Raw genomic sequence first — 12,023 nt, 5'->3', positions numbered from 1 at the left:
TTTTTGGTAGTATCTTAAAAAACCTACAAAAATATATATAAAGTCTACAAACAATTTGGAATGGCCGGTGGTTACTGTATTTAGATTTTTTTCATTTTATTACAGGAAAAAAGAACAAACAGGTGTAGTTTTGTGAGTAGATTGAGGCATACGCTTACTCTGAAAAATAGAATCAAAACCAAGTTTATTTTACTTTCTTTATGAAAAAATAAAACTTTGTTCATTACCAACTGTGAAGAGTTGCAGACCTTTTTTATATGTTGTCTTCTCTTTGAAAATACAGCTTTATATTTTCCTCACTCAAAATATTTCAACCATCTAAACTGTTTTTAGTGAGTATATTCAGACAAAAACAAGGTTTATTTAATGTCCTTCATGAACAAATAACTAAAATCAGTACCCGACCAGTTTGGGAGAGCCTCAGTGAAGGGATAACAGTTGCAGGCTTGTTTTTGCTTTTTAAAACCCACCATTATACTTTTCATATCCTCATAACTCGCTTGCTCAATAAAATATTTGAACCGTCTATCCTGTTTGTAAAAGCAATTACCCGGGGAGGGTGATCTTGTTTTATTGTGCCATGTGTGCAGCTTTTAACTTTTTCACCTTGTCGAGAAGGGAACCCAGTACCAGGAAACAAAGCGCCAAAGGTCACGCTGATTATTTATTGGCAATCTGCCCGCGCGCGCGCGGGCGCGGCAGCACAGCCGCTTATTCTGCCTGCGCAGCGGGAGCGAGCGCGAGCACGCGCGTAAGAGCGTGCGTGTGTTTACTGGAAGATGGTCTGAACGCAGGGAGGGGCGGAGCCTTCCTAAACATCGTCTTTTTACTCACACTGGAACAACCTCCGGTAACCTTCTAACACACACACACACTCACTCACTCACACACTCGGGATCCCTCCGACCGGCCGCATTCCTCCGCTCTCCCATCCAAACCCCACGCGTTTCTTTTGCGGGGGGGACACTTCTCTTTGGATTTTAATGCCTGAGTTAATAATTCAGCTGGCACTACTTTCGGGTAGTTTGCGGGTCTTTTCCTTCGGCGACGAGCGGCTGCGGTGCGGACTTCAGCACATCCGCAAGGTAAGTTGTGAGAGGAGGCTCGACCGAAAGTGGGGAAATAGTCCGTAGACCCCACAGCTGCTGGCTGGATTAAACGTAATCTGGTTTTCATCGGATTCTGGCTCAGGGATATGACCCCGAAGTTCGTCTCCGATTTGTTGTTCTCAGTAAAGGGCTATTTCGCTCTTTTTAGGGACCCTGAATTACCATAAACCGGCCGGAGCTGCAATGTAGCAACGTGGAGTGGGTTTTTCATGGACACAGGCTGGTTCTACAATCTGATCCAAGTTAGTTTGATATCTATACTTTGTGACTGTATTCTGTGAGCAATTGAAAACCAAAGTCCAATTCTTTTGTTGTGCACAAACTTATCGAATAAGTTATTAAATACTCAAGATTGTTCCTTTTCTCCAGGGGCACCTCTAGAAAATCCAAGGGCCAAATGGGGGCCACCAGTAATCTAGGCACTGGCATTAATCTATATTTTTAGTTAGGCATTCAGCAACTTTTTTAAAAAGATCTAAATGCCAATATCATTGATGAATGATCTGCCTTTTTTCTTAGTGGTAAAAATGTCAGGTGATTTGCTTGTAATAGTCCCTCTATGTAGATCAAAAGTCATGTTTGTTTATATAAAATTACATTTTCACTAATAAACCCAACAGAGAAAATTCTGATGCTGGTTTGTGTAATATAAAAACGTTTGAAAGAAGCATTGTTGACAATATAGAAAATATTACTCGTCTCTTTTCAGTGCAGGCTAATCTGTGTTAAGTATTTTTTAAATATAAATAAAATGACTATATATATATTCTTCAGATGTGCTTCCAGATATATGATATACACATAGGACTGTTTGTAAAGAGGTTGGCATCTTTTGTCATTACAACACCTCCACCCACCACTTGGTGGCGCCACCAGGGTCACCAACTATATTTGGATTTTACACCAAAACTAAAATCCAGTTACAGGTACTAAAATAAATAATATGCTGGGTGTGTTTAGTTTATCATCAGATTTTCTCAGAATTTTGAGAATATCAAAATTATAACAGAAGGTCATTTCCCTCTCCAGCTTTTGTGTGTTTGGTATAAACTAGATATAAATTAGAGATGTATGCTTTGGTGAATTCCTATATTTTAAAAGAAAAGAACAGTGAAGCACTTGTATCATAAAACAGAATAATCCAAAGACATCAAAATTCGGCAGAACTCTCAGAAACTGGCCTGGTCAGTGCACCAGTCAACTTTCTCTTGATTGGCAGCTGAAGATGCTTAATGTTTTCAGCCATAAATAATTCAAGATTTTAAAACTCCCAACTATTTCCAGCCTGTTAACACACCAACCAACACCATGTACTTTAAAAATGTCCCAAGTCAAATTTAGATAAAGATCAAATTATAGTCATTTATTTTTCTTCTGAATTGTTGTGTACCTGCCTCAAAGTACCTGCAGCCCGTTTTTCTCCTTTGTATTTAGAAATAAACTCTTTCTGCTCAGAATATTTGACCTTTTTGCAATTCTGCTTGCTGTGAGTAACACATGTCCAAAAAAGCCGAGTATTTGCTTGGATACATGTTGCAGTCTTGTTAATTTAATAAGGATCATGATTGGGAAGCCAGTTGGTTTTCACAAATGTGTGGAAACCAACTCAAGTTTAAATAAAAAAATTAAAAAAAAAAAAACTGAAACAGCCCTTTTTTTAATGAAGCGTCTGTTCAAATCGGAGGCCAACTTCCTGGCTCGGTTCTGCTCTCTGTACCGTTGCTGCTGCTGCTCAGCTTCTCTCTCTGGATCACTGTCCGGTGCAGCGGGCGGTTCTCTGCAGAGGATCCCAGCAGAGCAAGCCAGATTGGCTCCACTATTGTTATTATTATTTTTATCCCTGTGAAACCAGAGGAAGCCCCCCCTCCTCCTCTTCCGACAGCCGGGATAAAGAGTTATTCAGTGAAAGGAGAAAAGAGGGGGAAGGGAGGAGTAAAAAAAAAAAAAAAATTGTGCCGGACTCTTTCACCGTGACCCCGATTCAGAAATCTCTTGTTGCGGTGCGCCGATCGAAGACAATTGAAAGCAATCAGGATCCAGTTGCCGTCTGGCTGCACGCTGGAGCAGCGAGTACGCTGAGGATTCATTTAAACTAAATATAACCCCCTCCTGCTCCGTGCATTTGTCACAGCCGCCATAACTGCACTTTATGTGGGGTAAACTGAGAGCTCCAGTGTGGCAAAGTGCTCATTTGTTTATGTCACTGCTCATGAAGGAGTGTAAGTTTCCAGCGTGGCTCAGTGTTTGCTTGTCACCAGCCTATATATAGATGGAAATGCATAATCCCTGCTCCATCTTTCTCCGTCTTCCTCCAGCTGTGCTTAGGTGCCCTCTCCCAGCCCCTCTCTGGATGCATCAGACCCCTCCTCCCCGGGGCCCTGGACCCGGCTTGTGACTCCGCCGACCTCGCCCCGTTGGCCCTCCGTCTCCGGTCGCCCTGCTCCACAGTTACCACCACCTGTCCGTCCCGGGGCTCCTGCTCCGGGCCCCCTGCCCCTCGACCGGCGGGCAGAGGCAGGGGGCCATGGCGCCGCGGTAGCCAGGCCCCTCGCAATGAGCAGTGTGACCCCTTCGGAGAGCAGCAGGATTCAGGGGTCAGACTTAGCCCCACTTCACTACAAGCCCTTCAGCTCGCATGAACACTACCAGCAGGTGAGTCAAGCCGGGTTGTTCTTCTGGGACGCTAAAAGCATCTGAAGTTTGATTTTAGATGCTTTTAGATCAGAATAAGTTGGGGGGAAAGGTTGTTTTTTTTTTCATTAAATTCACCTCACTGCAAAAATATCAAATCTTACCAAGTGTTTTGGTCCGTTTCTAGTGCAAATATCTTTGCTCACTTGAAGCAAAACAAACTTTCGTAACAAGAAACTTTCGGCAAGATATCGGAGCTTGTTTTAAGTCAATCATTCTTGAACATTGATTACAGAGCTGATAGTTTTTCACTTATAACATTGGAAAAATGCTTAAGTTAAAAGATCTCTCAGTGGAACTATTTTAGTAGGAATGCACCAATCCACTTTTTCACTTCAAATACCAATAGCTGAGGATTAGAAACTAAAAATCAAACCAAGTATTTTTGTCTAGTTTCTAGTGCAAACATCTTTGTTCACTTGATATGAAGCAAAACTAACTTGCAACTAACATTTCAGCAAGATATGGGAGCTTGTTCCAAGTCAAAAAATCTTGAATATCGATTAAAAAGTTTCACTAGTAGTTTTTTCACTTATAATGTTGTTTAAGTTAAGAGTTTCATTAGGGATGCACTAATTCACTGTTTTCACATCCGATACTGATATCTGTCATTTATTATCGGCTAATTCCAATGCAGAAGAACAATGAATTGACTTAAAATGTGTATTTTTTTTAAACACAGACATGACATTTGATAACGTGACACCAGTCCAGCACATCTAAATACACCGTTACCTTCACAAGCCTGGTCAAACATGTAAAAACAACACAAAATTGTCACCAATACCCAATCTAGAATTTTTTACAATATGATACTGATACAAATAGTGATATCAAATTGGTGCATTTCTACTTTGTATCACTATTGAGGAACTATTGACGAAGGCAAACTCCTACATCTTGCTGAAAAGATACTTGTATTTTAGTTTTATCTGATTTCAAGTGTGCTAAGATATTTGCACCAAAAACCAGACCAAAAATACTTGGTAAGATTTTGTTTTTTGTGGTACTTGTCTTTATCTTTTCATACAGCCATTCAATAACTTATGCCATCTGTCCATCCGTCTCTATCAATCACACATATATTTCTTAATCCATTCATCTGTCTTATCATTTATTCATTTGTCCATTTATCCATCCATTTTTCCCTTTATCTATTTGTTTGTTTAGCAATTAAGTTTCTACATTCATTTTTTTTTTCAATTAAGCCCTTCATTTGTACATCATCTTGTTTTATCAGTCTGTTTGTTCATTGATTCTTCCATTTATCTCTTCTTCAATCCATCCATTTTTTTCATCAGATCTTTTGTTTGTGCGTTTGTCCTGCTATCAGGTTTCATAATAACATTTTAACGCTGCAAAAACACAAAATCTCACCAAATACTTTTGTTCTAGTTTCTAGTGCAGATTAGGGCTGAAACAATTAATCAATTTAATTGTGGTTAATCAAACTATTGAAATAATCAACTAGATTAATAATTGATTAATCACTTAATGGAGTAAATACACTAAAAAAGAAGGTTGTTTGCTGCAAGATCATGTACAGACTAGTAAATAAGCCAAACTGTATAATCTATACATTTATTTTGTATTTCAGACAAAATGAAATCTTGGTCATTAAGTTTGATCTGCTCAAAAATCTTCAAGTGATAATGATCTTCTAAGAAACACCTTTTGCTATCCAGTTTTTTTTTATTATTACAAGATATTCAGTCATACATTGTTAAAATGTAAACATTTTATCATGTTTTTTAGTTTCAGGGACATCCTTCGCAACAAATAATTAAGGAATGCCATGTTGTTGCATTTTAGGTAGTAAAATGCTTTGTCTTTTTTAGAAAGACAGTTAAATTACTGTTTATTTGCATTTTTTAATCCATTTCTGGTATTATTTTAAAAAGATTTATATGCAGAATTTTACAAGTTAATTGATTAGTCGTCAGAGAAATCGATAGAATAATCTAAAATAATTGGTAGCTGCAGCTGTACTGCAAACATCTTAACCCACATGAAAAAAAAAAAACTAACTTACAAGTAAGTTTTCAGTTGCTAGCTTTAAGCCAATAATTCCTTAATATTGATGGAAAAAGTACGAGTTCCATATATAAGTTGTACTTTTTCATCAATATTTAGGAACGATTGACTGAAAACAAGATCCAAAGTTACTTGTAAATTAACTTAGTCTTGTTTCAAGTGTACTAAGATATTTGTAGAGCAAACTAGACCAAAAGTACTAGATGATATTTTGTGGTTTTTGCAGTGAAGTTGCACAGAACGTTTCCCCTGATGGTCTTTTAATCTGTTCCAGGTGATGGATGCTCATCGTAAGCTTCTGGAGAGCGGCTTTTACTTTGGGCCCATTGGGGGTCTGGAGGCCAAAGCCTTGTTGAACAAAGAGGAACCTGGGACTTTCCTCATCCGCGACTCGTCGGACCGCCGCTACTTCTTCACCCTGTCCGTGCAGACGGTTTATGGAACCAGGAACCTCCGCATCCACAGCGAGGAAGGCGGCTTCTTCCTCGAGAACGACTACCAAAACAAAGAGAAGGTGCCGCGGTTCGACTGCGTGCTGAAGCTCATCACGTTCTACATGGGGAGAGGGAGGGACGTGCAACTGACCGTGGATGGGGCGAGTGAAGGAAGTATGGAAACCATTTACCTGATGGACAGCCGTGGGATTAAAACCCCGCTGGAGCTGCTGAAGCCCCTCAAGATCAGCCCCTCGTCCCTGAAGCACATATGCAGGAGGGCGCTGAACCGAACGGGCCAAGGAGAGATGCAGCAACTCCCGCAGGCGCTCAGAGACTTCATGGAGAAGTACGACGCGTCTATCTGACTGATGAGGAACAGCACAGAACGCTTCTCAGAGCTGATCAGACTGAAATGAGGTCACTGCGACCAGAATCAGCCGATCTCAGCACTTTTGATTCCTAGTAAATCGCTGTTGGGCTTCGTCTACTTTAACCCCCCAGATGCTGGAGTCGGCTTTGGGTAACCGGCGATTACCTCGTCTATCCTGCCTTAGGAGAACCTGACCACTACCGTTTGGGGTGGCAGATGAAGCCAGAGGTCTAAGATCAGCGTTTCTTATGACTGACTCAGACGCAGAGCAGAGCCTCGTAGAAGATTGTAAACGATGGCGGTATCATGCCGCCGCTGACATCGGTGGGTTTTAACGCTCTTAAAGAAAGAACATCCTCATTTTTTCAACTCTTTGGATCGCGAGATGGAGAGGGAGCGAATGAAGGAGGAGTAACAGAAAAAAGGCAAAGTCCAAACGAGAAAAGAGAGAGAGGGGGAGAAAGAGGGATAGATCCCGGCATACAGTATTTGTTTGTCTGAGTGTGTGCGTTGTGGTTGTGCACAAATTTCCATTCCCTTTTCCCGCAAATGTTGCCACATAGAGGGGAGTGGGCTGGCCATGCACGCTAGCTCAACACACACTCTTGCAGGTACAGGCCCACATGTCGGTTTTGTCTGCGTAGGGCACAAAAAAATTCATTTCTTCTTCTGCTGTTTGTTTCTTATTCCTCCTCCATTACCCTTCCCTCCAATTTTTTCTTTTTTTTTTTTTTTGATGCATGTGTGCTCTGACAGCGCCAGAAAGCAGACCGCAGTCGCCGAGACAAAAGCTTGTTATTGACACAAAGGCTCTTGTGAGGGACCAAACAAAAGAAGAAGAAGAAATTATTTTTATCCAGACTGCAAAGATGTAAAGATTGCTGGAGACTGGCAGTAATAATCCCGGGGATGGGGAAGGAAGAAGGGTGGGAAGACAGAGGAGGGGGGCAGAAGAGCGGGAAATGGGATTAGGGAAGGGGAAACTGAAGGAGGAGGAGACATACTGGTATACAGCTTGATAAAAACACTGATTAGATTGATGATGCAGTCCAACAGGATGTAGCTTGTGTAAATATGACGGCTCCATCTTAGTCTCAAATCAGTTCTTTTTGAGTATTTTATCGAGAAATGCAACAAACTAACTTGTACTGGCTGATACCAATATATCCAAATTTTTTTGAGAGCCTGACCTTCCAATTTTTAGGTCTGTAAGACAAAAACTTTTTTATGTAAATGTTTTAATTCTGTAGCTAAAGGCTGCATGATGGAGGAAGTAGCGACAAACCCAAAGGAAAATTAGGCAATCATGAGATTTTTATTTTTTATGAAACTCAAAATAAACTCCATCAAAGGCGTGATGTTTGTTGATATGTTTACACACTAAAAATTGACATTTTTGATGCATTTAAAACATACGTGTTTAAAAAATTGAGATGCACCGATTGATCAGCTGGAGATTGGAATTGGCTGATTTTCTTTCTCTTAATGATGGACTAACAATAACAAATACATGTAATATTTCCTTTTATTCAATGAAAACCAAGAACTCCCAACATTTGCAGTCTGTAAACACATCAACCAAATTTATGTACTTTGCTGCACATTTTTTTTTAGATTAATTCAAATCTAATGAAGATTAGGCAGATTACACCTAAACAAGAATAATCTTAATTTTTGATGGATTACAAGAGTCTATTTCTGTCAAGGAACCTGAAGTCTATTTTGTTCTTTCATATGTGTCAAAATTGGCATCTGAAGGTAAAACCCAAAGGAAAATCAGAAATTGGTATTGATCATAACAGAGATGTAATGGTCAGGCTTTTCTGCCCAATACAGATAATCTGGTTTTCTTGGTGGTCTGACCTGCTGTCTCTGATTTTGTTATAGTTTTATAAGAAACCCAATTTGTCTAAATGCTGTTTAAATTCAACACTTAAGAGTGTTACAAGTTCATTTGTAATTTTGGATCCAAATGGAAATGAAGAAATTGCAGCAATAAGCATTGTAAATCCAACAGTAGGAGTTGATGAATAAAAGTGGATTATTTTGTAATATCTCCAATTCTATTCTGGTCAGATATGCTACTTCTATCAAACAACTCACATGTGTGTTCTTTTAATGCCTCGCAGTCCTTTTAAAAACCAGAATCTGTGGGTCAGACCTAAAGCAAAAATCAGAAATTGCTGTCAGCTAGGAAATCCTGAGCGATTCATCTCAAGAAAAGGGAAATAAAAAGGGGAATTCTGCAACCATCCACTATGCCATTCATCTTTAAAACTGCTTCAAAGTTTAGAGCTGCACCGATCAGGCCAATACCGATTTCATATTTTTCTTTGAGTTTGATGCCATTTTAGAAAAAAAAGTCAGTGGTGACTTTAATTAATCTCAGAAGTGCATCAAACTGCATGCTTATATGTTTTGTTTTTGTAGGCAGATGGACATATGCATTTTGTGTGTAACATTTGTATTAGCTTATTTCCTTTTAAGCCTTTTGTGTTGGTTGCCTGCCCGCTCTCTCTCTTTCTCCTGGTCTTCCAGCGCCATTCATGAAGGAGTTAAAGAGGAAACATGCTGTTATTTGAACTGTTTATAACCTTTTTTCTTTGCCTTTGGAGAACATCAAGGGAACTAAATACTTCCCTTAGGAAATTCTTTTAAAATGCATTTTGTAAAACTAACTGCAAGACTCAGATTTGACCCACATTATTATCTTTTTGTTGTGTTTTCCTCGTGCTCATACTCACCTGTAATCCATATTGGAATGGTAGCCTTTTCTTTTCTTTTTAAATCATGAAACAGTGTGAGTTTATGTAGCCACAGTGATGCACACCTTTTGTATTTAATGGTCAGATCTGGGTCTTACTGTCTTGCATCAAACACCAAGTTCTTACATGTTGTGCTGCAGCAGTAGACCGAGTGTATGTGAATCATTTGTCTTTTATAAAGACTCACTTGCAAAAGGCTGGCCACTAGTCTGGCAAAATACAAGCTGTAATATCTGCAATGTCAAAAGCATTACATAATAAATGAAAAAGAAACGTTGCACATATTTATATTTCTAAAATATTTCAATAATTTATATTAAAGAACACTATTTTTACAAAAGCCAATGCAGTGTGCCCTGTGTGTTACTTCCTCACTGCCTCCTGCCTGCTTCTCCTTTTCTCCCCCCTGAGTCAATATTGACTGGATATGCTTTAACTTACTGTAATGTGTTGCAAAGTAGTCTGTATTCCAGCAATTCCTGGCTTCACAACAAGATTATTTACTGTCAGATGGGATTTCAAAGCTGGCCGAAGACGTGTTTATACACTCGGAGAGATCGCTTCGAGCAACAGGGAAGGACGGCTGCATGATCCCAGGGCTTGAAATTACCGCAATCTTCACTTCTCGTATGTGTCAGTGGAGCATTGTGGGTAAATTCCATGCGAATCAGAGAGTGTGTTTGGGAAAGCTGAGCGCCACGCTGTGACAAAGGGATTCCCAGAAGCACGGAGACGGGCAAACCTTTGACACAGCAGTTAGTGTGCAAAAAGCTGACTTTGGGCTGGACTTGACTGGAAAAGGAATGCAGTGGGATTTTATACATCCTGCCTTTGGCGGCTAAGAGGGAGAGAGAGAGAGAGAGAGGGGATGGCGTCCTATGGGGAGTGTGAGGTCAGAAAGGTGAGCCCATCCACGTGGACGAGATTTATGACTGGCTGTGGTTTCACTCTCAAGCCAACGCTGAATCTGTGTGTGTTTGTGTGTTAAGTGAGATTACTGTTAGTAAAATTAAGCAAGAGGTGAGTTCCTTCATTTCCCAGCTCCCCACCTCCCCCACATCTTCACACACACACACACGCACACACACGGTTCCCATTCCCTGCATACCTTGTGCTCCGTCTGAGGCCGGCTTCCAGGAAAGAGGCACTTTAATTGAGTTGAGTTTTTACGGCTTGCCTGGTGTTGGTGTGTGCGTCCGAGAAGGAGTGAATGAGTTGTCTCTGGGTGAGGGGGTGTTTGTGTGAGATAAATGACAGAGCACTGATGAGAAAACGGCTTATTTCTTCAATTTAGAAACATCTGGGAAATGTGAAGTAATCGGCTTGCTGCCGTGCAACAGAAAACAAAACTTATTTCTCTTAGTCTGACGGGAAAAAGCACACCTTTTACAAATTCAAGCTGTATTCTTCAGGACTTAATTTAAAAAATATATTAAAATTAATCCAAACTATTAAACAAGAAGCCAAAATGAAAAAAGTTTGTGACAAACTAAATACAAAACGTTTATTTATTTTGGTAATTCAATGTAGCAAGTGGCATGCAGGTTAATTTTACAACTAGTGAATTTAAATAGTCTTAAATAGCACAACAAAACGTATTAAAGTGGGTTTAAATTAATGTCAAATACTGCTGATCTGGAAGGGAAGGAGTTAAAACCGATCCATGGGAAACTAAATTAGAGAAAAAACTGGATGGCAACTACATTTTCTGCTAGTTGGTAGCAAAATTAAGGATCATAATGGACTTGCAGGAACAGAAATATGAGGGATGGATTAAATGAGGATTAAACCTTTATTAACCGAACATTCCTGAACAAGTACAACATTTAATGCGTGACTCATACTGGAGCAAAAATTAGACAAAAAGGGAATTTAAACTCATGTATGTAAAGTTAAAGCCTTTAAATGTCTCAGATTCATTGAAGAAAGCAAAATGACTTTTAATATGCTAATCACAGATTAACCAGGTTGGTTGGATAAATTTCATACATTTCTGTGGAGTTATTGGTTTTCAGTTAAACGGTGTTAAATTTGAGTTGATGAAACCAGCAGAAACCTTGGATACATTCAAAAGTATTTTAGGAACAATACCTTCATCTCATGTGCATTGGTGGATCATCTTCCTCTTGAGATCAGGGATGATTTAATGGCCCAACCTTGAATAGGATGCACAGGTTCTGGTGGAAAGTGAAATCCCCAGCACCACGTAGCTTTGGAAGTAAATAATTACCTAGTAGACAGATGGTCTGACTTTGGGCTTCATAAAACACATTGGATCAACTTCAACAGATGACATAACTCCCCAAATCACCAATAACTGTGGAGTTTAACCACAAGGTTAAAAGAACAACGACCTTTTGTGTCACTGAATTTTGGATTTCCATTAACTGCAACCCATAATCATTGAAATTATAAGAAATAAATGAAATATTTCACTGTTTGTGCATGATTAATCTACTTTTAAGTTTTACTGTTTTGATTTGAGTCACTGAAATATAATCCGATAATCTTCTAATTGGTTGAGTTGTTCCTGTAGAATCTGTTCTATTTCCAAAGGATAAAAGAGGAAGTCAATAGAAAAAATGCACTTCCCGAACAAGTGTGACCACTTCTCTGT

At 39.5% G+C, this 12,023-nt stretch overlaps 1 protein-coding gene across 1 annotated transcript; it reads left to right on the top strand.

Moving 5' to 3' along the window:
• Positions 1-3,434: 3,434 nt before the first annotated feature.
• socs3b (suppressor of cytokine signaling 3b) lies at positions 3,435-9,751 on the top strand. Its single transcript, XM_055042632.1, has 2 exons — positions 3,435-3,761; positions 6,109-9,751. Exons 1-2 carry the CDS (start codon positions 3,663-3,665, stop codon positions 6,634-6,636), a joined length of 627 nt encoding a protein of 208 aa, XP_054898607.1. The 5' UTR covers positions 3,435-3,662; the 3' UTR covers positions 6,637-9,751.
• Positions 9,752-12,023: the final 2,272 nt, after the last annotated feature.

The sequence above is a fragment of the Poeciliopsis prolifica genome, unplaced genomic scaffold, assembly GCF_027474105.1.
Source record: "Poeciliopsis prolifica strain line A6 unplaced genomic scaffold, Auburn_PproV2 SCAFFOLD018, whole genome shotgun sequence".
NCBI lineage: Eukaryota > Metazoa > Chordata > Actinopteri > Cyprinodontiformes > Poeciliidae > Poeciliopsis > Poeciliopsis prolifica.
The sequence above is the reverse complement of the archived record's forward strand: the minus strand, read 5'-3'. Positions and strand labels throughout refer to the sequence as shown.

What these genes read in the sequence shown, in the direction of transcription:
- socs3b (XM_055042632.1), top strand. Translation starts at nt 3,663, where the DNA reads ATGAGCAGTGTGACCCCTTCGGAGAGCAGCAGGATTCAGGGGTCAGAC. An exon ending in CGCATGAACACTACCAGCAG is followed by an intron (nt 3,762 to 6,108) that starts GTGAGTCAAGCC and finishes AATCTGTTCCAG; the next exon opens with GTGATGGATGCTCATCGTAA.